The 22,942-nt window shown below is 31.9% G+C and overlaps 2 protein-coding genes across 10 annotated transcripts; one reads left to right on the top strand and one right to left on the bottom strand.

The window, feature by feature from the left end:
• Positions 1-73: 73 nt before the first annotated feature.
• Positions 74-2,380, bottom strand: Myd88 (myeloid differentiation primary response protein MyD88). Of its 2 annotated transcripts, XM_069113983.1 has the most exons (7): positions 2,254-2,380; positions 1,668-1,873; positions 1,375-1,571; positions 1,184-1,279; positions 974-1,101; positions 741-909; positions 74-662 (listed from the first exon to the last, which is right to left on the bottom strand). In XM_069113983.1, the coding sequence occupies exons 2-7, from the start codon at positions 1,781-1,783 to the stop codon at positions 76-78; spliced, it is 1,293 nt and encodes a 430-aa protein (XP_068970084.1). In that variant the 5' UTR covers positions 1,784-1,873; positions 2,254-2,380; the 3' UTR covers positions 74-75. The 2 variants fall into 2 exon arrangements, with proteins under 2 accessions (XP_068970084.1, XP_068970083.1); XM_069113982.1 differs by lacking the exon at positions 2,254-2,380 and having other exon boundaries at positions 1,668-2,136.
• CLIP-190 (Cytoplasmic linker protein 190) lies at positions 2,335-22,904 on the top strand. Of its 8 annotated transcripts, XM_069113947.1 has the most exons (22): positions 2,335-2,474; positions 3,090-3,232; positions 8,900-8,968; positions 9,998-10,150; positions 10,223-10,420; positions 11,986-12,187; positions 13,067-13,286; positions 14,458-14,502; positions 15,571-15,711; positions 15,789-15,953; positions 16,539-16,559; positions 17,405-17,585; positions 17,653-18,324; positions 18,407-18,525; positions 18,590-18,902; positions 18,973-19,124; positions 19,221-20,899; positions 20,969-21,059; positions 21,140-21,170; positions 21,248-21,422; positions 21,493-21,671; positions 21,948-22,904. In XM_069113947.1, exons 2-22 carry the CDS (start codon positions 3,121-3,123, stop codon positions 21,992-21,994), a joined length of 4,965 nt encoding a protein of 1,654 aa, XP_068970048.1. In that variant the 5' UTR covers positions 2,335-2,474; positions 3,090-3,120; the 3' UTR covers positions 21,995-22,904. The 8 variants fall into 8 exon arrangements, with proteins under 8 accessions (XP_068970048.1, XP_068970050.1, XP_068970051.1 ...); XM_069113949.1 differs by lacking the exon at positions 8,900-8,968; XM_069113950.1 differs by lacking the exons at positions 2,335-2,474; positions 3,090-3,232 and adding an exon at positions 3,810-3,912.
• The last annotated feature ends 38 nt before the right edge of the window (positions 22,905-22,942 follow it).

The following is a 22,942-nucleotide window of genomic DNA, read 5'->3' as shown; positions in this document are numbered from 1 at the left end:
TATTAAATATAACATAATTACATATATTTTGTTTTTCACATATTAAACAGAAATATATTAATAAAATATACTCTTTTATGATTTGACAAGTATCTTTTTTAACTGTATCTTTTTTACATATTTATTTATAAACTTTGTTTTATTCTTTTTTTCTATTGACTCTGTTGATGTACTCAATGTATCCAAATCCCTAATAGATGGTAAACTAACAGTCTCTGAGATTGGTACGCACTCCTTTCTATTATTTTCTTTTTTGGACCAAAGTAAAAAATTCTTTTTTGTCCATTGTAAAAAATTATCTTTCGAATTATCATTATCTTTCAACTTATGAACACTGTCCAATTCAGGAATGTTTGGATTCACTTTTATATTAAGCATTTCTTTATTATTTTGTAGACAAGCTTTTTGTACTTCAAAAGACTCTTTTGTACTTTCTTTATCTTTTTCACTTTCATTATTCGCATCAAAGTTGCAGAAATCTTTCACAGGGACAATGTTGGTATTTTCTTCTACTTTATTTACAACTTGTACAGAATCTCTTAATTTTCCCCAGAAGTCATACAAACCCACTTTGTTATAATCTAATACAAACATATATTGTAGCTGTGGTGGCAATTTGCATTTTTCATATAAACATGGTATAACTTTCCTCTGTCGTTTATCTGATTAGAATAAATAGTACAATATGAGATTCAAATCATACAATCTACATTATTTAATGAATTGATATCAAAACTTACCAATGCCTAATGCTTGAGCATAGTTCAAAAAGAATTTGTTTGCTGGGCTTTTTAAAAAATTGTTTGATATTAGAACAATTAGTCTATTACAGCGTTCTGATATCAAAGTCATTATGGCTTCATGTTCGAATGTAACTCCAGCAATTAAATCACGATCTTTTACACAAAGCTGAAACACATTTTATTTATATTTTATTATTTTTTCATACACAATATTAGTTTTATCTCTTTACCTTCAAGTTATATTTATTTTCCAATTTTTCCACCATTTCAGTGGCCCAATTAACATCTTCATTAGCATATAATAAGAAAGCATCATAATATTGATTTTCTAATCCTTGTCTTAGTCTATGAATATCATCTGTTAAAAAATAATATATATATATCTAGTAACTTTTGATTACTTTACCTAATTATATCATATTATACTTTATATTACTTGCCTACAGTAAGAACTTTTTCGTCAATGTCGTTTGAAATTACTTCAACTGATGTCTGAGACCTTTGCAATTGTTCTAGGTATCTTTCACCATCTTCCTCTGTAATATTAATATGATAGGAAGAAGAAAAATTTAGATTTAAAGCCAAATGCATATGTAACAAAATATAATTACATATTATAATTAGTACAAACCAAGAAGTTTTGATGTATCGTCTAAGATATCCCATCGTTCAATTTCTTCCAGCACAATCTGTAAATCTTTCAGTGTAATATCTTTTTCTTGCTGTTGCCAAGCTGTTAAAATATATGTAGTTGGATCTGGATGCGACGTCAATAGTGGTATTATTTCTCCACTTAATTTGCAAACGTGCGCGAGGCCTCTCCAATCTCTGAGAAATTGATAAAAATTATTAACTATTAAGAGTTAATACAGAAAAATTGAAACTTGGAAAATGAGTTTATTAGATTAACAAAATTTGAATTACCTTGGTAATCCATTTTCAGAAGGCAAAATTTTCAGTGGATTTAATAATGATGAAATAACACATTTACTTTGGACGGATAAAGAAACAAGTGGTACTGCTGATAATTCAACCGTCATTTTTTATGTTTTAGGTTATGTTAACCTAACCTCAAAATTGATTTCTAAGAATCCGCGGAAGTGTCTCAAACCTGTTTATGTGGTTGTATCCTGAAATGTAACTCTTCAATGACCAATTGAAGTTTGACGTTTGATAAAATCAAAGAAATTTATTTAAATATCAGACATTTTGTCATATTAATTTTACAAAAATTTGGTTATTATTTCGAAAGCTTTAAATTAATATTCAAATCTTTATTTAATATAAAAATATATTGAATTTATTTCTTCATTGCTTTATGAAAAACGCAAACAGTAATAATACAGTAATGAAACATGAAAACGTTGTTGTTTGCAAATAGAAAAAGGTAGTAAATAAAGGCGATAATCAATCGTAAAAAACATTTATAAGAAAGGTTATAAAATATATGTTAATTATGTAAAAAAGATCGGACAGTGTGCGAGAGAGATTTATCGATATAAATAATTACATTTAAATACAAGGAATATTGACAGAAAGTTAAAAATTAATTCGCCAGCAGACCGTGACAGCGCTTCTGGCGCCAGTAATTGTCACTTTTCCGTTGACCGCCGTGTGAATTTGTGCGAATATTTCGCGGTTCTTGTTCGTGAACATAGTGATGTTTTAATTGTTGCTTGTAAAATATGTTAATTGATTGTGCCCAAAAACATCACGTCATATTTAAATAAGGTATGATGTCTGTTCTTCTTTTCTTCTTAAACAATGAGCTTCTATCTCAATGAGGTTAACTTTCCGTTTGACATTTTTTTAACGTCATAATATCCGTTTTCAAATGAAATTCATATTTTAACATGTTTTATTTTTATATGTGAAGGTAATAGATCGTATTTTTATGCTTTTTAACAAGTGTCAAACATTTGTCATAATTATTACGTATTTTACTTAAGTGCGTGCGCAATTCAAGTTTTTGATTTCGACTTCAACGTACTTTAATGACTTCTCGATTATGATTTTTGAATTTTAAATGCGATACGAATGTATTTTCTTTCGGAAAATCAATGTAAAATTAAATATAAATAAAGAATTGAAAGGCAATTAAGATAATTTAATATTATTTTCATATTTATAATTAAAATTATTCTATTATATATAGTATTGAATCCTGTAATTCGTATAAAATTTTACCATTGATATTTTGTATACCATAATATTTACATACTACTGTTACTCTGCTAATATTCTATTAAAATATAGCAATATATATTTATATTTTAGAATTTTTATTTTTTTATGTATGTTATACTTTTCCTTCAATTTTATTAACCCTTCATTTGCATGTTTCAGTGTTATATAACAGTGAGAGTATACATAAAAGATGACTGATCCAAAACCATCAGGAATAAGACCACCCTCAAAAATTGGTCGACCATGTAGCAATTTACCACCAAGACCAGCTGTTCCGCCATCACCTCCAAGACCATCAATGAGTGAGTCTTCTGCAAATTTATTTATTATATCACACTGTATATGCATGTTTTGGAAAGATTATATGATTTTATTCAATATTTTATTAGCTTCAGTGTCCAATATACCTTGTCTCTTACATGTAAAACATTGCTTAATTTGAAGAAAATTTTTAAATATTTCAAAAAGCATCATATTTTAATTGTATACATAATGTATGAACAGGTTCTAGAAATTCACTTGATAACATAATATCACCTGGAGATAGTATCTAATCATAGAAATCTCCTTGAACTTTTCATGATCATAATGTTATATGACTTGTTATATGACGTATTATTTAAAATACAAATATTGTTTATTCTCTTATTTTATGTTCATGATGTTCTTTATAAATAGAGCAAGTAGAAAAGTCGATGTAAACATTTGTATTTATAGTCTATAATGGCAATAATTATAAAATCGACTTGAATTAATATGAATAACGAATCGTCGAATGTGATTCGTACTCGGCACATGTGTATATTAGTCGAGGAAACGATACAAATAAAGGGCTCCGTTAATTCCCCACGCCGCATAAACGAGTACGCCCACGAGACCCTGAGACGTGCGTGAACGAATGCTTTTACAAGCCCGACTTCTCGAACTTCTCGCGAGTCGTTCTTCCACCTCTCAACGCAACACATCTCGTCCGAGCGATCTGGTAAATATACCGATTTCTCACTAACAAATACTAAGATCGTTATCGAGTACCGTCAGCACTTTGTTTCATCGAAGAGATCAGTTGGAATGGTAAAGTGAATTCTACTTGATTTTAACGTTACTAATTAAACGATAGATCATTAATTAATTTGCTTTTTTCAATTAATTCGATCGTGTTTGATGGACTTTTTCTTTAAATTTTTAATGGATATTTTTATGAGATTCTCTGTCAGTATTTGTTAGGGTTGATTTTAATTAAGCCTTTATTCGCTGTTCTCCATTCATTTAAGAAACTTTATTTGTTTTTGAAAGTTGTAAAGGATATTTCAGACGTATTCTTACTTTACTTTATAGCTCTACTCTCAGTTATTTCAAAGTAATGTTTGAATCAGTCAATTAAATTAACTATATTGAGATGCAAAATCTTTATTTCTGTGAGTATTCTCCATTTTAAATCACAAAATGTCTCAGCCTTAAATTCTCATTTTAAACTATTAGATAACATACATGTTTGAATCCTCAATCAAATTACCAAATATCATACATATCTCTTATTTCAGAGAAGTGCATCGCATAAATCATTATATACCTACAGATCTGCTTTAGTACTCTCGGATTTTCTCTCTCTCTCTCTCTCTCTCTCTCTCTCTCTCTCTCTCTCTCTCTCAGATTAAGCTCTATATTATCAAGTAATTTCCTCAAGAATCCTGATCATCCCTTGGCTTCTCTGAGTATCGCTTCAGCTCAAATATCATCGCTACCTTTACAACCCCTAAAGACCTCTGAAGCACTAGTCACTTCAGCCCTAAAACCTTTCTTACAAGGGTATCCATTGATGATCAAAGACTAAACCTTGATGTTGTTCTAGAATAGTCGCGCAAGCGGCAAGATCCAGATAGTCTGTTCGATTATTCATGGGCGGGCGGGGCGGAAAGAGACGCTAGCCTCGTACAAAAGCGCCTGGTCTCGCATCGAGGGCAGCTATCTTGCCTTATTGGTTCATCCAGTGGCTCGGTTGTACCGCAGCTAGGAAGGGACTCGTAACGCGTGCAGTCGGTGCAATCATCGTCGCATGACGCACATTGCGTTATGCAATTCGCGTGTGTTTATTGTACGCTCAATTTCCAACCGTACGTTTCGTCTTTCCTCCCACGTGCTCGCCACGCTTTCCATTTCGGGCAGGGATTTTCACGGCGTCCACCTTGCAGCTATGATCGGTCGTGTGCGTAGCGCCGCTTCGGCTCGGGTTTCGCAACGCGATAGAAAAGCTCAAGGTAACAATGTGAATTTGCAAATTGGCATCGAAACGTAGACGTAGATCTGATTTCCTGGTATCTGATATTCATCATTAAAGAGATTCTTTGTTAATAAAGGAGGAGGAAAACAAGATTGAGCGCACTTTGGTGTCCTTCGAATTGTATATTTTTATTGGAGTTACCTAAGACAGCATGATAATAACGTATGGTGATTGAGATAGAGGATAGTTCATTCAGGGTTTGAACAAATTTGGAATATTCTATTGTTAGAATTTAAAAAACTGAAAATGTTGTAGTATGGATGATTCATTCCCCTTTGCCGGAAACCTAAAGAATTGAAAGTAGCCTTATTAATTTGAATAGGAGAAAAATCGGTGTTTTTTATGTATTAACCCTTTAACGATGGAAAGGCCGCCAGTTAAGGCCTCAAGTTATCTTTTATCATCCGCTCATTCTCTCACAATTTATTGCAGATATTAGTATGGCAAAGGTTAACAGTTGATGTTTCATGTATGATCACATCAACAATTCATCCCCATTGCTATTAATTATCTTCAATGTGGATCATTCAGATCATTACCTGTGTCTGATACCTAATGTTTCTTTCTACTTGTGGTTCATGGTGACCAATATTCATAAAATTCTTTGGTCGAGTAGTTATCGCATGCGTGATACCAACGTTGCAAACACGTCATACAAATGTTTACACGTGTTTCTTTTTCTCCAGATCCCATTAGCATTCCTTCATAGGTCATGCTTAGTTTTTTAAAGTGACAATCTTTCGTTATGACGTAATCACGGTTTCATGATGTTCAATAACACCGTGTGGCACCATCGACTAAATATGGTGGACGAGACCGAAGATGTTACTTGTTTTAGGCCTCTTTGATATTCACACCGGCAGTGGCAACCGGTTTTGAGATCAATTCACGAATTTCATCCACCAGCTTGTTGGCGCCAGTAACACAACACGGTGAATCGCATTCATTATCTCCTTTAATGGCTACACATCACTCGTTAATCGGATGTAGAATATCATTTCTTGCATGCATTACCAATACTCTCTTAAATAATTTCATTATACTTAAAGTTTAGGTACACCTTCAACAACTTTAAATGCAAAGCATTTGCGTTTTATATGTAAGATAGGAGGGTTTGCGTAAAAATTGTCTATTCCAGAATCTTCCATAAGAATGTTAGAAGGATTTTCAACCGTATACATTATTATCTATTCTTTTGAATAGGAGCTACAAATTTCAGGTTGCATTTTCATAATATTTAAACTTGTCAAATTATGGAAAAATCTGTTTATACGAATTTCCAATTTCCATTAGAATTCATTTCCAAGATATCTAAAAGTGGAATTTCTAGAATATCTAGCATAGAGTTTCTTAAACAGGAACCGTAGCGCATAGATTTCATTTTCGCGATATTTAAACTTCTGAAAATATTGAAAAACTTTTTTACGACCTTTCACAATTTTCATTAGAATTCGTCTCTAACAAATCAATCATGATCTAAAATTCAAATTTCCAGAAAAATGCAACCTTTTCAAAGCTTCCAACCGCAGCTTCAAACTCTACAACGAATACATCGTTCAATATTATTCAACAGAGTATGTACGCAAGAAAAATTGGATGCATCAGCGAGTGACTGGTTGAGCGTGATTAAAAATCGAATCGGTCACGGAGATTGTGAAGATCGCGTTACGCGGGATGTTCATTAGATTAGATTCCAGGAACAAATTGCCACCTGACCTTAATAGTAATCGAATCGGTACTACTATTAACCTTGTTTACATATGGATCGTCTACTTAAATCCATGCGGAACCGAAGTATCTTGGATCGTATGACTATTTGTACGGATCTAATCACAAAGCATAGCACGTGTCAGCCGATCAAAGTGTTTGATACTATACAAAGTTTATTTTGATAGCATCTTGTCCACTATATTTGTCACTAGAAGTAAATTAAAATAAGACTACTGCTTTATATAGCCATTTCATTATATGTAGGATTTACCTGAACTTAATTGGTCATCCGACTTGCATGGTTTCTTCTCTGTACTTTTTTTCTGAATGACTCACGTGTGACGGTTTGAAGCGTTAGATAATGATGCATCGATCTTTATATAGTATGTATTTGGAAAGTAGAACTGCGTCGTAATCTTTTATGGTCGATTTTTAAATTATTTAACCGATTTATACTTCAGTAGTTTGGGTTTGGTATTCATTGTAATACAGTAATTCTAATTATCTTACGATATATCTTGTACGATTATCTTATAATATTGTTACAAATCGGTTAGTTACTATTGCAACGCAATAATTCTAATTATCTTGCAATATAATATTGTAACAATTATCACTATATAGGTTTCCTTTACTATTGAATATGAATTATTTATATTATTTTATATTATTTTAATTTATATTATTTTAAATTATATATTTTTCACAAATTGATTGCAATGGAGAAATTTGGAAAGGATTTCTAGAAATCTTATCGTTTCTTTTAGCTTATTGTACTATTTATTTACTCATTTTCTTAATTCTAAAATTTATCCTATTTATATTCATTTTTCTTATCATACAGAAGATTGTACAATCTTCGTACATTGCAAGTATTATGTCCGAAAAATCTCATACGGAGAATTATCTTTAACCGTATCGTGCATGCATGATCCAATGTTCGATAGTTTCGCTCTAATCGCGAATTGATCTCGTAGAACAGAGGCTTATACCCACGCGACCGACCTACTACCACCGGCTCGCCCACAGATCGCTCATGAATAGTTAATTAAATCGCGAATCGCGACATTTTTCTCTAGTTTTTTACTAGTAGAGATCGCGAGCTACGAGATAACACGCTCGACCTACGTTGTAATTAAATTATTGTCGAGACAGCTACGATACATATTTTTTTTTTTTTCATTTCATCTTCTTCCAATGATTAAATAATTTATATTGAAACAAATAGAGTGAAATTGCTGAAAAAATGAATGAAGAAGAATATTTTAAAAATTCTTAAGTATCAAAACGAAGTTAAAATAGCAAAATAGAAATACTATAGGAACCTACGATATACGATTGAATAGCGAAAGGATAATATTCGAGTACTCGATATATGCAAATTGTACGTAATTAAAATTGTAATTAAAATTTGTTAAATTGGTTTCCTGTTGATTAATTTATTCAATATTTACTAAATATTCAATTACTGAAATTCAAATACATAGATACATGTTTCCAATTATTTCAAACTATATTTTTATTATATCTAATTATCAATATGAAATATATTTACTTGCACATACATTAAACTCTTAAATACAAAATTTTACAGCATCATCACCGATCGATTTGTACTTGAACACGCCTCGTTGATCCCTGTTTTACATAACTTTACGCTTAATAACTTGGCCCATAGGAAATGAACTTCCTGTCTTACGTATCAGCAAAGTGCAATTAAAGAAAAAAACGTATTACGATTTGTGTTATCATGCGTAACACATGATACGAATCTTGATCTTCCACTACGCAATGTGACGTCCACTATATCTACTTTAGTGTTATAATTTTTTTTCCTTTTTTTAAATCGTATTTCGTGGCGTTCAACTCTTCAACGAAGTTGAAAACCAAATGAAGATAAACGAAGCTTGTTTGTCCCGTGAAAGCATGCTTTTTGTTTCGTTTAATTTGCATTGTTCTGCGTTGTTTTGCATGACCACAGACCAGATGGATCATCTCTGGGAAACGCACGGCCGTCGATTAAGCGAGGCTGGCCTGCGCAGAGGATCAGGTAGGTGCTTTGTTTCTTTTCTGTTTTCTTTTTCTTTTAGTTTTTTATGTCTTTGCTACAGTGAATGCAAAAAATAATCGTTAAATTTTTAGAGATTTAAATGATAAGATATTAACCCTGTCATGTTCTTTGGTCACTTTGTATTCAATCGCATTTCCCTATCAATAAATTATAATATATATTAAAGTATATAATACGAAGAATATACTAAGAAATAATTGAGTGCACCGCAGTGCAAAAAGTGTAGTGAATTTCGTATGACTTCATTCTTGCATCGACTGCGATAGGATTTCTGTTATCTTGGCATTCGTCCAGAAACTGTAATTCTCGCAGTACTTAAATCAACACACCCATGACCTCAAATTCTTTTAGACCTGACTAATCTTTCTGAAAATGAGCGATTATTCTCGCATCGGTCCGCGATAACGATTACATATAATTACATCGTTTTTCTTGTGAATCTGTGTAGCTTTTGTTGCGTGTATGTTTGATGCCTAATGAACGATCTCTATAGCCGATATTAACGTAAAAATTAAAAGAAAAAGGAATATTTCACCGACAGGAATCTTTGCCAATATTATTAAAAAGAACGGGGAAAAAGAAGCGCTCGAATTAAAAACTCCACTCAACGAGTTTATCTTCCCCTGTAAAATAATAAAATAAAATTATTAAAAAAAAAAAAAGCAAAATTTCGGAATCAAAAATCCCATTCAACGAGTTTACCTTCTTTCCCTAAATAAAATAAGAATAAAGAAGGGAACTCGTATTTAACGAGTTTATCTTCCTTTCTAAAATAAATCGAAAAGAAAGGACTTGAACGAAAAACTGCGTTCCTAAAATATCGAATGGAGAAAAATTATAGCAGAAGAAAAGACTCGATTTAGAGAATCCGCTCAACGAACCTATTTACCTCCCCGAAATAACAAATTAAAAGAGAAAAGAAAACACGCTTGAACAAAAAACTCTAACGAAGCAAAGCAACTCAGCAGCGCAATTAAACACGCTTATATGTAATTCCACCCTGATTAGATAACAGCGTGGTTCTGACGGAGGACACGGACAGCTTCATAATAGGAGATCGAGTATGGGTCGGTGGCACAAAACCAGGCTCCATTGCTTATATCGGCGAAACTCAATTTGCCCCTGGAGATTGGGCTGGAGTGGTACTGGACGAACCTATTGGTAAGCTCTAGTCGTCATCCTCGAGGAGGAAATCATCTTCGTCGAAAATTAACGAAAGAGTGGACGCTTCAGGCAAGAACGATGGATCCGTGGCTGGCAGTCGGTATTTCCAATGCGAACCAAAGCGAGGAATATTCTCTCGATTGACCAGACTGACCAGAGCACCGTTGACCGATATCATCACTGCAACATCACCGATACAAAAGACACCTACGTCACCAAGTGACAGCGCGAAAGGAAGCCTCAGCAAGTCCATGTCTCCGTCTCTAAGTAAGGAACGCTGCAAGAAATATTCTCCTCGTCCGTAGTGTGCTTGAACTTTCTGTTTAAGAACGCTTGGAACGAGAGCCGTACAAGAAGAATCTGAAAGAATTTGTTTCTTTTCTTTTTCCTCTTTTGGGTGTCTCCTCTCGGTAGAATCGTAGAATAGAAAGGAGTTGTTCGTTTGCTGTTCGAGAATTTTGTAGGTTTAAGATGTACATTATAGAGTATCGTGTAAATTGTATAATATAAGTTGTGTTAGGTTGCTGCATAAGTTACATCTGCCAGAGTAGATCTTGCAGAAATCCGATGTACAAAATTGATCTACGTGAATCTTTCGTGATGCATCTTTTATAGAAATCATTGAATTTATCGTTAATGAATTTATTGTATGTTGCATTTTAACGAGGTCAAAATTGTTTATTCGTTTCCGTGGTTGAAAATGATGAAAATTTCTTGGTACCACATTTGTCATCATACAAATTGAACGCTCTTTATTGCTTTTATTTTCTAGTTACTTTATTTTAAGTTTGTTATTTCATTGATATATATCGGTTAAAATTTTTCAACAAATGTAACGAGTGGGTGTTCTAATATTTATGATAGACAGTATATATGTATGGAATTGTCATATTTATTATAGCATTGACTGCAACCTGTTTATGTAAATCAAGAATCAGACAGAATTTATGCAACAACCTATTATTTGACAATCGTTGATTATTTCAGGATCGTTTAGGTAAGGAAATGATCTCTGCAAAATTCTCTGTTAAATTATTTATGCTTTTCTGAGTGGACGTCCAGTTGCACGCTGTACAGCTTAAAGTTGCACCATGTAGACTGTTTTATTATTGTGTTTAATACATAGCATGCTGTATAATATTCCTTGTTCTGTAGCGTTATCACCTAAACACTTAAAATTTTAAATCTCCCCAAATAGAACGACGTCTCTTCCATTATGCATCGTAGCGTAGTCTAGGTTTTTCGATGTCCGATTATTTATGTAGTTAATTCTCCACGCAACGAGTTTTGTCTGTTTAATAAATAAATTTGGATACCGCTTCCTCACTTTCTTATCGTCGATTAAATTGTAAAAATTGTAAACGTAAAAACAGTGGATTTTTGGATTAACCCTCAACTAAGATTTAGATTTAAACGATCCTTACGCATATATTATTTCTTTAAAAAATTCCTCGCTATCAAATTCTCAATGTTTACAGATTTTAATTAAATTGTCTGTAAAACTATTAATGAGTTTCTTTTTTCATTTGTGTTCCTTATTTCATCATTATTACTACTAATATTAGAAATATTTTAACATTCACATATTTATTCTATATCTTTTTAAAAACATCTTACGTTCAAAATATTCGTGATAGCATATCTATATAAACCTTACACTCATTAGGAATCTCGTTTCTAACTGTAGTTGAGGATTAATTCCAATCACCAATATCTTAAACACCTCCTGACAAAGTGGTTTTACGTAATCTTATCTTAATGTTTCATGCATGTATTCTTCTACTCTAAAAAATTCATCTGTTATAAGAAACGTATTGTAACTCGTCACGCAGACGCATCAACGACGAGTCTATCGTCCACGGTGTCGCAGAGGGATCTCAGGATAGGTGACAGGGTAATAGTATCATCCAGTCAAGGCAGCAAAACCGGTGTCCTCAGGTACATCGGCATCACAGAGTTTGCACTTGGCGAATGGTGCGGTGTGGAACTAGATGAGCCGATTGGAAAGAACGATGGTTCCGTCAACGACAAGAGGTCTGCATCGATGTTCGAAATTTATAGTCTGGACCAAAAATTTCAGTCGCCCAACGTCGCTTCCCTAATCAATGCGTGATGGATTTTTCCCCATTTTAACAATTTTTTATGCCCTCAAGAGATATGTATCAGTCTTTACATTTTTATTCTTATCTGCCTGATTCATTTTGTTATTTAACATTTACGCATTCCTCGCTATTCCCTTGCTAACTTACAACGTGTTTGTCCAAGAAAATTAGACAAATTATTTTATTACTTTGGTGCTTGGATTTAAAAGAAAAAAAAACTTTTCTATTATCTTCTTAGATTCTTTGGACTCTTTATTATCATTCTTTTGTTTTTAGATCTTCTCTTCGTTGAATTGTTTTATTTTTTGATAAATCTTCTCAACGAAATATATTTTTTAATACCTCTGCGAGTCTAATCTATGATACATAAAGCAGAGGAACGGTACAGATTTTGAGCTGTAGAAATATCTAATTCAGATCATAATAGGGCACAGGTATTCGCAGCGTGGGAGTAGCGTTTTGTTCGATCAAGCTTCTCCCTAGATTCTGCAACTTCGAATTAATTAACTCGATTCGATCACGCCAATGGCTGTATTTATAACTTCGATTGCATACAAATGTAAACGGATAACGACGACAGCCTTGACATTTATTACCAGTATTCTCTTTTACTCTTGAAAAACGATCAGAAAAAAGATCAGACTAAATTTCCATTAGTTCCATTAATTACATAACAAAATGAATCACACGACAACAGAGAAATCTCTGTGTTACTTAGAAAGTGGATAAAGTTTAAGAAAAACAATATAAAAAAATCAATTAGCCCCTGCTTTCTGCCTCTGCTTTGCTAATCAATTTAGCATTCATTCAGGTACTTCGAGTGTCGACCTAAATACGGTCTATTCGCACCCGCACACAAGGTCAGCCGGTCGCCGTCCAGCAAAAGGTCATCGTGCATAGTGCACAAGCCAACTGGCGCCGCCCTGAACACGTCCCTGAGGAAGACCGGTTCCAGAGAGTCATTGCTCTCGATGTCGAGCATCATCAGCACCGCGAGCACAGCCACCAAGGCTGGTGTTAGCGCCGCGAGGGTAAGATTCTCGGAGCCAGAGTGAGGAAGATCGCCTGCAGCTTGTATCTTCTCTGCAGAACGCAGATTCCTGACTGTCCAATTTATTTGCCACTCCATTCGAACAATCAGGGGATTGAAAGAATAGATTTCTCATTTGGAACGATGATTGCGGATTTTTATACATTTGTGAGAAATTTAAAAACTCGTAAATGCGCAGAATGTGCGTATACGATATCTAGAGTACAAACTTTCGCTTAGGTACCATTTCTTAATAAAATTTGAGTCTGTATGAATATTCGCAGTCTACGTATTACGAACGCGTTAATGTTCAAAAATTTGAGATCATGCACCATTTTGTAATTATATGTAATTGAAATTGTCAGTACTATATGAACACACATCTGGCTGTTTTGTTATATATTCTATGTATTTCTAAAATTTTGAATCTTCGCAAAAAAAAAAAAAAAGGAAAAGAAAAAGGCAAGAAAGGAATAAAATTTTACTTTGATTATCCTGCAAAGGTAAAAAAAAGAAACTCGAACAGATGGTGGCAATGGCCTTAAAATTTTGGAAAACGTGTATTTGCTTTGGTACCAGATTTGTACCTTAAGATTCAAAGTATTAGATACGCTTTTTTTTAGAATAAATAATTCTCTGATTATTCCAAGGAGTACAATGAACGCGTTTCTGCTAGTTTGTATAAATAAAGCATCACCTCCTTTAAACCTGCTTTGAAACGCGTTTGCGAGTGAAACTGCGAGTTGTTAGCTTCTTAGTCTTATAGTGATGTTGTTAGATTGATATAGACACGCACACACACATACAGTACATACATACATATATATATCTGTATGTGTGTGTTACATTTGTTATCATTGCTGTTGTTCTTGTTAATAACATTGTTGATTGTTAGAGATTAGTTTAAGTCGAACCTAATTTACGATCCAAAGAGATATATCCAGTATTCCTAATCTTTGGGCGTATTTAACTTCATGGGACGCTTAAGAAAAAGTCATATATTCGTACAGTATTCTTTTCACAGAGTCTTTATATATTTTTTTATCGAGAGAAAAATGATATATATATTTATTTATTGGAAGAGGAAGTAAATAAGAGGTAGGAGTTGAGTGGATTAACTGTATGATTGTTGCATGATATATTTTTGTTTTTTGTTGCATCTATAATTCCAGCGGCCTGGTTTTCGCACCTCAACACCTGCACGAATCACCCTGCAGGTGAGATGATGATCTAACATTTATTTCGGTTACTTATCAATACCCTCTTTAATTAGAAGTATAATAGATGATATCCTTCATACACTCTACATAATAGAAATACATTAACAAACGTATTGTGACTATGTATTTGCATAATTTCAGATGTAATCAGTATGATTTGAAAGTTAAGATTTGTCATGTTGATTCATTTAGAATTTATTTATAGAATTATTATTCATTTAGAATATTATAGTGCGTTACCACTAGTTTTATAGTTTTATAGTAGATAATAAGTAGCTTACAAAAGTATTTTGATACTTGTATGTGATATTAATAAAATCATCCGTCCATTCCTTTTAATCTCCTTAAAAATCTCATTCCCACCTGGATGAGTATATACTTTTCTAGTAAATTAATTTTTTTTTATTTTATTTGTTTAAACTGAACGAAAACTTTCTGTTACCAGTATTGTGAAATTTATCTCCAATCATTTATTTCGCTGCCATTTGTGATGCGACTCGTATTTATTTAATTAAACGTCATCAAATCAAGTGTGTAATAAATAATTCAACCTGCTCGGTTTACACGCTTTTGAGATTCGTGTTGAGAATAAAGTATTCGATGTGTATTTATCGTTAGCGACACAATGTCCCCGTTGTTGTATATAGCGATAATTATGTATATTTAAATTGCAAATTCTGTATCTGTGTAACGCTATGCGGTTTGCATTTTTATCGAGCAAACTTACTTTGCTTTTCACGCATTCATCAAAAACCGGTTTTCGAGTAACGTAAGAATAGTGACAAAAATCTGTCAAGATAAAGAGCACGCTATGAATAGAATAAACGTGGTCTTTGCATAAGTACATAGACACACAGTTTTGATGGCAATAATTAAATATTTGCTTTTGTTATGATCAACATAGAAAGTGTTATTATGATATAAACTCGCGCGATTATGATATGAATTTCTTGATTAAATATGTATTGTAATGCTGCATTGAGAAATCCTTTCAATAGAGCATTCCTAATAAATGTTCAAACGATATTAGCAATTTTTTTTTACACATATCTCCACCATTTTTAGGAAACGTTAAAGGAGAAACAACAGGAAATCGAGATTCTCCGGAAAGAACGAGATTTAGAACGTGAACGAATTACGAAAGCCGCAAATCAAGCAGATCAGGCAGAACAGTCGCTTATTTCAGTAGTAAAAGAATATGAGCAGGTTGTAGTATTATCATGCGTAGTTTATTTAGTCGTTTAATATTATGATGATATTGAAAAGTGTCATTTCAATTTTAGTATCGCGAGAAAATGCAAAAAACCGTTACTGACGCGGAGGTTGCGTTTTCAAAATTACTCGAAGAGAAAAATGCACTTGCTTTACAATTGGAGGAAGAGAAGAGGAAGTGTGAAGATCTGCTGTTTCGTTTCGAGGAAGAATCGGTTAACAAGGATGATATTCAGGTACACATCTTAACTGTATACAGTTTTTATACCAGACATAAAACGATATATATTAAAATATATTAATTTAATATGAGATATATTGTAAGGTAAGTGTGGACATTTTTAGGAAGAACATTAGAAATAGCTTAAACGAACGACAAAACACGAGGTGGAATAGAAAAACATGTTCATGGTTTTTATATTTTTTCTTGTTTCACTTTGTTTTGCCAAATTTCTACTTCTGTTCTGAGATGTTCAACTATATATCAATTGCTTGGCAAAATTTCAAAGAACTACAGAACATTAAAATTAGGGACTAGATTAACATGCTTTTCCTAGTATTAGGAGCTTGTACATAAAATGGTGATGGGCAAAGCTAGTATATACATAGTATATACATATGTAACTCAATTCAAAACGATAAAGTGTTAAAATCCCCCCCGCCCCAAATCATTCGTAAGCAATAATTAAAACTTTGGAAAGTTATTTAAGTCTAAAAAGATAATTTACCAAAAATAAAAAATGAAAGATTTCGTATGGTATATGACAAAAGCTTGTTTCTAGGCTATGGGTTAACGTAAAAAACTTATCGTTTATTTTCAGAAAGAAAGAAGTGAGCAATGTGTGAGTATCCGATGGCAGCCATTTGGGATAGAGGAGGGGTTGATGATGCTGTTTTTCTGCACTGCTTCTCTTACCATCACTGTAGTCATGTCGTTTAGCATTTCATCACAAGTTTGTCAAAATAATATGTGATGTCGCAGTATCTCTTCGATGCTTTCCCCAACTAATTAATTCTCAACCTTCGTTGACATTAAATATTAGAGTTGAAATTATATTAGCACTATTTGATGTTCGTATGTAAATTACTTAGGGCATATAAAAGAAAAAGATAAAAGAAAGGATTATAGATTGAAAACGTTAAATTTGTATCATGTAATGAATAGATTTTTATCTAATCGTTACGTACAATCCGTTAGAAAGGTGCGGGATTAACACGCTTTACGGTGCACTATGAACATAATTGCTATTTTCAGTATTGCTTTTTTTCACGCCAAATTTGTGCTTTACGTAAGAATCAATTATTAATATGTAGTAAATAATTAAGTCATCGTACGATAAATTTAAGAATCAATGTAATTCTTTTTTATTTATTTATTTGTTACTCTATTTATTTATTTATTAGCTATTTATTTCATATTTTCTTTATCATACTGTGTTAAATTTGTATATTTTTGATTCCATTATGTTACACACGGTTGTATATTGTTATTCTGCGAAATCAAATAATATGTCTTACACTTGTTGAAGCATACAAAAAAAAATTATATTTTGTATTTTATTGCACTCTCGCCTAAACCAACTTTATGGATAGAAAATTGATATTGTATATCTTAATGCACTTTGTGTTAGTTAATGTCTGTTTAAATTGATTTATTATTATACTAAACAAATACGTTTGTGGTTAGGTGATAAATACTGTAAATGAAAATAAGATCAAAGATCTTGAAAAGCTGTTGCTGGAAGAAAGAGAACGTGTCGGTCAACTTGAACGTGATAGCATCAAATTATTTGAAACGGAAGAAGAACTGACCCGTCTTCGCAATGAAGTCTCAAATGCTACTGCTCAAGAAACGCAGCAACTCGAAGGTACTTTGGGAAAGGATTTTATCATGTACTATTTTGTATAATTTATTTTAATCACGAGTTGATTTAGACTTACAGAGTCGCAATAAAATTTTGGAGGAAAGTAGAAATAATCTTGAGAATGAGGTGCAAGAGAAAAGAATACTTATGGAGCAATATATAAATCAAATAACTGAATTGCAATCAAAATTGAAAGAAAATCAACAAGAAAGCGCGGTTCATAAAGAATCAGAGACAAGTTTGCGGACAGAAATAGAACGTGCGACGAAAGATTTGGAAAAAAAGAATACGTTGATAGAAGATATGAAAAAGCAATTTGAACACAGTACAAATACTTTGAAAGAGCATTTGCGAAAAGCTGCAGAAACGATAGGAAATATTAGAAAGGAAAGTTCAAGTGAAAAGGAATTATTAAAATCAAAGTATGATAAGATAGTCGAAGAGAAGGAAAATCTTTTGAAAGCAAAAACAGAAGAATTAGAACTACAATCAAAAAAACAGTTAGAAGTACAAAATGTTGCATTGGAGAATCTTAAGACTGAGAATATGAAGCAAATTAGCAAACTTTCGGAGTCTTTCAATGAACAATTGAATATGAAAGACTCGAAGATTAAAGAAGTTTCTACTAAGCTTGATCAAAAAATATCTGAGACTGAAAAACTGATGGTTGAACTATCCACGCAAATTGATATAAATAAGAAAAAAGATGAAGAATTATCTGTTGCTTTAAAGAAACTGGAAGGTATGTTCACAATACAAGATATCCAAGTACCAGACTAAAAAGCTGTGTAATCTTAACTTATATTACTTAAATTAATTTACAGAACTAAACGAAAGGCTCAAGTCAATGGAAGAAAAGAATTATTTGCTTTCTAAACAAATCCAAGAGTACGAAAAAATTGCTGATGATAGTTTTAAAATAGTCCAGGAAAAGCAGAAGTTGGTAAGTACTTCTTTCTATAAATATTATGTTCTACTACCAAATATAATTTTTTTTACTACTTTAGGAACATGATATCGCTTCCTTAATGGCTACCGAGGCCAATTCCTCAGTCCAATTGAAGAAATTAAGCGAAGAGTTGAAAGTGAAAGAAAAGGAACTATCAGAACTTCGTTCAACAACTGCAGCTGAAATAGAAGAATTAACTAAACGTTATCAGGGTCAGATTGAAGAGAAAGCAAAATGTATAGAAGAAGCAAATGCTTATATATCTCAGAAATCATTATTACTCAGTAAATTAGAAAATGATGTCCTTGAATTGAAGTCGATTCTTGCCAATAAAGATGAAGAAATAAAAAATCTCACACAAAAGACTTTAGGTACAACATATAAATATCAAATTTCAGTAATTGTATCGCTAAATTAAGATTATTGTTGTCTATGTTTCAGATTTACAAAATGCACTTACTTTATCGGAACAAACTAAGACAAATTTGGAGAATGAATTCCAAGGACTTCAAAGCAATATAGAACAATTAAATCAACAAGTTGCTGGTACAGAAAATAAACTGTCGCAAGTCACTTCTCAAAAGGAAAAATTGGTAAATAGTTTATTTAAAGTTTATTTAGATTTTTAATAGATATATAGATTTTTAATTTTTAGATGTAAAATATTTAATTATTCGTTTTATATTTAGGAAGCTGATATTGCAAATTTGATAAGTACTTCCACTGATTCATCGGAGCAACTTATGAAATACAACGAGGATTTACGAACAAAAGAAAAAGAACTTGATGAATTTAAAGATAAAGCATTCAAGAATGAAACTATGCTCAAATCATTAGAGTTGAAGTTGATTAATATCGAAACAGAATTAAACAAAGCTAATACATTAATTCAAGAACAACACTCAGAATTAGAAAATAATAAATCTGAATTGGAAAAGGAGAAGAAATTGAACGTGGAGTTATCTAGCAAAATAAAAGGATTTGAAACAGAAAATGTAGAACTTGAAAAACAAATAAAAGAAAATGATTACATTAAAGAAGAACTTAAAGAAAGAACTCAGGAATCATTGAATCTTTCAAATGAACTAAAAAATAACAAAGAGGAAATTCTTAATCTACAAAAACAACATGAAACTTTAAAAAATTCACATAAAGAGGAGGTGTCTTCTCTTCAGAAAGTGATTGATAACATAAAGACGGAATTAACTAATTCTCAAGAGACAACAAAGACTTTGCAAAAGATCAAATCTAAGTTAGAAGCTAATCAAAGTGCCAATCGTTGGACAATTGAAGAATTGACAGAAAAACTCGAAGCTGAAGCAACAAACCGTGCGAAATTAGAATCATTAATGACAGAAAAAGATTCTAATCTGCATGAGTTACAAAAAAAATATGAAGAATTACAGAAAACGAACGAAGCTTTGATAGCTAATCAAGAAGCTACTGACAAAAATCTTACTACGTCATTAGATAGTATGTCCAGTGAAGTAAAAGAATTGAGGGATAAACTAGATGTTGCTGCGGAAATGATTAAAGTCAAAGAAGATGCTCTTGTACAAATGAAAAAGGAAACTAAACAAACTGAAGCACAAATTTTGAAGCTTAATGACACTGTTGCGTCTATTCAAAGGGAACAAACGGATAATGTAGAGGAAATGAAAAAATTACAAGAAATGCTATCAAAGAAGGAAAAGGAAATATCTAACATCACGGACACAAAAATTTCTTTAGAAAATAATCTAAAATCTGTAGAATCAAAATTAGAGGAAAATATAAAAACGTTAGAATCACAGTTGAAGACTGTACAAAATGAACTAGATGTAAAAAATAACATGCTTCAGGAATCAGAACATATAATAAAAGAATTGAAAAGCTCCAAAGAAGAATCTGTGATGAAATTACAAAATACTTTAGAATGTGAAATGAAAGCTAAACAAACTGAGCTTGAATTTGCAATACAGAAAAATTCTGAATTACAAAAACATCAACAATCGCTTCAAGATACGATAGAAAAACAAGTTAATGATTTGAATAACAAAGAAGTAACAATCGATAAATTAACAGCACAAATTAAAGCCTTAGAAGATGCACAAATGAAAAAATTGAAAACGGATGAACAGATGCAAAATGAAGAAGTTAAACTTATGCAAAGTAAACTAAGTGAGGCGATTAAAGAAAATAGAAATCTAGTTGACAGTAAAGAATCTCTTGAAAGATTACTTGTAGAACAGAAAAAGAAAATTGAAGTGTTAACAAATACCATACAAACTAAAGAAAAAGAAACCGAGAAGAATATTCAAAATTTGGTAGAAAAATTAAACCTTGTATCCACGGAATCTGCACAATTAAAAGAAGCACAAAGTAATTTGTAGGTACACAAAAAATAGCTTCATACTTTTCTAATACTTCACACGTTTATATGGACTTTACATTTCAGGGAAAGAGAAAATAAACAAATTACTGCTAAATGGACAGAAGCAACGAGTCAATTAAAACTTACTTGTGAAAACATAAAGAATAATTATGATGTAAGTACTTGATTTTCAATTTAATGTAAATTTGCTATAAATAAATATATAATATATCTAGATTTTCATTTATATTATAGGCAGCAGGAGGTGATATGAAACAACATATGGGTAAAATTTATTTAAAATTCATTAATCTTCTTTGTTGATTTTTCAATTCTATTGTAAAGCTAAATTATTAATTTCAGTTGATAAAGATATTGACATGATAAAGTTAAAAGAGGAATATGAAACAGCAAAAAGTCAAATAGATTTCTTAAATTCTGTAATAGTGGAGATGCAACGTAAAAACGAAGCTTTACTATGTAAAGTTGAAGTTCTTGAAATAGGAGTACCTGCCAATGAAGCTGACGAGTATACCAAGTTCGTAATATTTAATTTTTAAATAAGCCTATGTTATAACAATGATATGATATCCATTAATTAATTCTAGAACCACATTAGAAAAACGAATGGCTGCGCCACGTATGTTCTGTGATATTTGTGAACAATTTGATTTACACGAAACGGAAGATTGCCCACGACAAGCTCAAGACTTTCTAGACACGGAAAAGGTCGTAAAGCCCCTGAAGAAAACATCGGTGGAAAGACCGTACTGCGAAAACTGTGAAAGTAAGAATTTATTCTTTAAAACTTTGCGAATTGCAATTCTCTCCATATCCATCTATAATATTTTTTTTCCTAGGAACAAAAGCAAGCGTTTAAAATTCTTTTAAATGACTTTTTTAATTCCTAGAAAATATTAGTTAAAAACTGGACAAATACCTTAACACAGACTAATACAACGTTATTATTTTAAGTATACACTGAATATTTCCCACTAATCCGTCTAACAATTTTCCGTATTTCTATCCAATTCCATTTACGATTGTTTTACCTGTTTTACAGTGTTTGGACATGATACTCGTGATTGCGATGATGCTGAAACCTTTTAATGGCGTGTTGTCATTTGTCGACCTATTTCATTGCTTCTCAAAGATCTTAGATACAAAAGAAAAGACCTGTTAAAATTTTTGCAGAGTATATTTTTATATAAAAGAATTTAATGCTACAGTTCTGTGCATGTCTTCCTGCATAGAAATATGTGTGTCCATTCAAAATACATCGACAATTCGATGAGAAATGTGTGCTCCTCGTGTTAAATTTATGATTTGAAAGTCTATATATGTTCACCAGAATGTTTTTCTGTGTATATTCGTTGCGCTTCCATGTGATTGTTAAAGTACAAAGTCATATACCAGTTCTATTACCACTTACGACTAAGTTATTTTATGATACATTGCTGAATTATATTATAGAATGGGAGCATAGTTTATTATTTATATAATGAACAGTTAAACGTATACCATGCGAAACTTCGAACGTCAAGAAACGTTCGAAAGTCAAATGTAATTATGTACATACTAGTTATTTATGTCAACCTGTAACTGTATTTAATAATTTATTTAGTATCAAAAAACGTCACACATTTAATAATAGTTCCTTTAATTGACAAACTCAATGATCGAGCCATTAGAATTACTTCACAGTGTTTCTTCACAATGTCTCAGAACTTATATCAATATGATTGGTAGTACATTTTTCTGAAAAAAATTTGTACTGAAATATAATGAAAGTAAGTATTTGTTATTTTGTATGTATGTTTTTCTTTGCCATTAATCTTTGTACAAAATTCGTTTCAGCAGAATTGTACTACTATGACTTACCGTTGTCTTGCCTTTTAACTTTAAGCTTTAATACAGGGTTGATATCTTGTCTCAAATCTGAATCTTGTCTTAAAATGTACATTTAATAAATTATAACTAAACTTTGTAGTTAAAAAAAATAAAATTGTAAGAGACTGATCTTAGCATTTTGCATAAATTTATTTAAATTACACAGCA

This window comes from Bombus flavifrons, chromosome 5, assembly GCF_040668555.2.
Source record: "Bombus flavifrons isolate JBK064 chromosome 5, iyBomFlav1_principal, whole genome shotgun sequence".
Classification (NCBI taxonomy): Eukaryota; Metazoa; Arthropoda; class Insecta; order Hymenoptera; family Apidae; genus Bombus; species Bombus flavifrons.
This window is presented reverse-complemented; position numbering and strand designations above follow the sequence as displayed.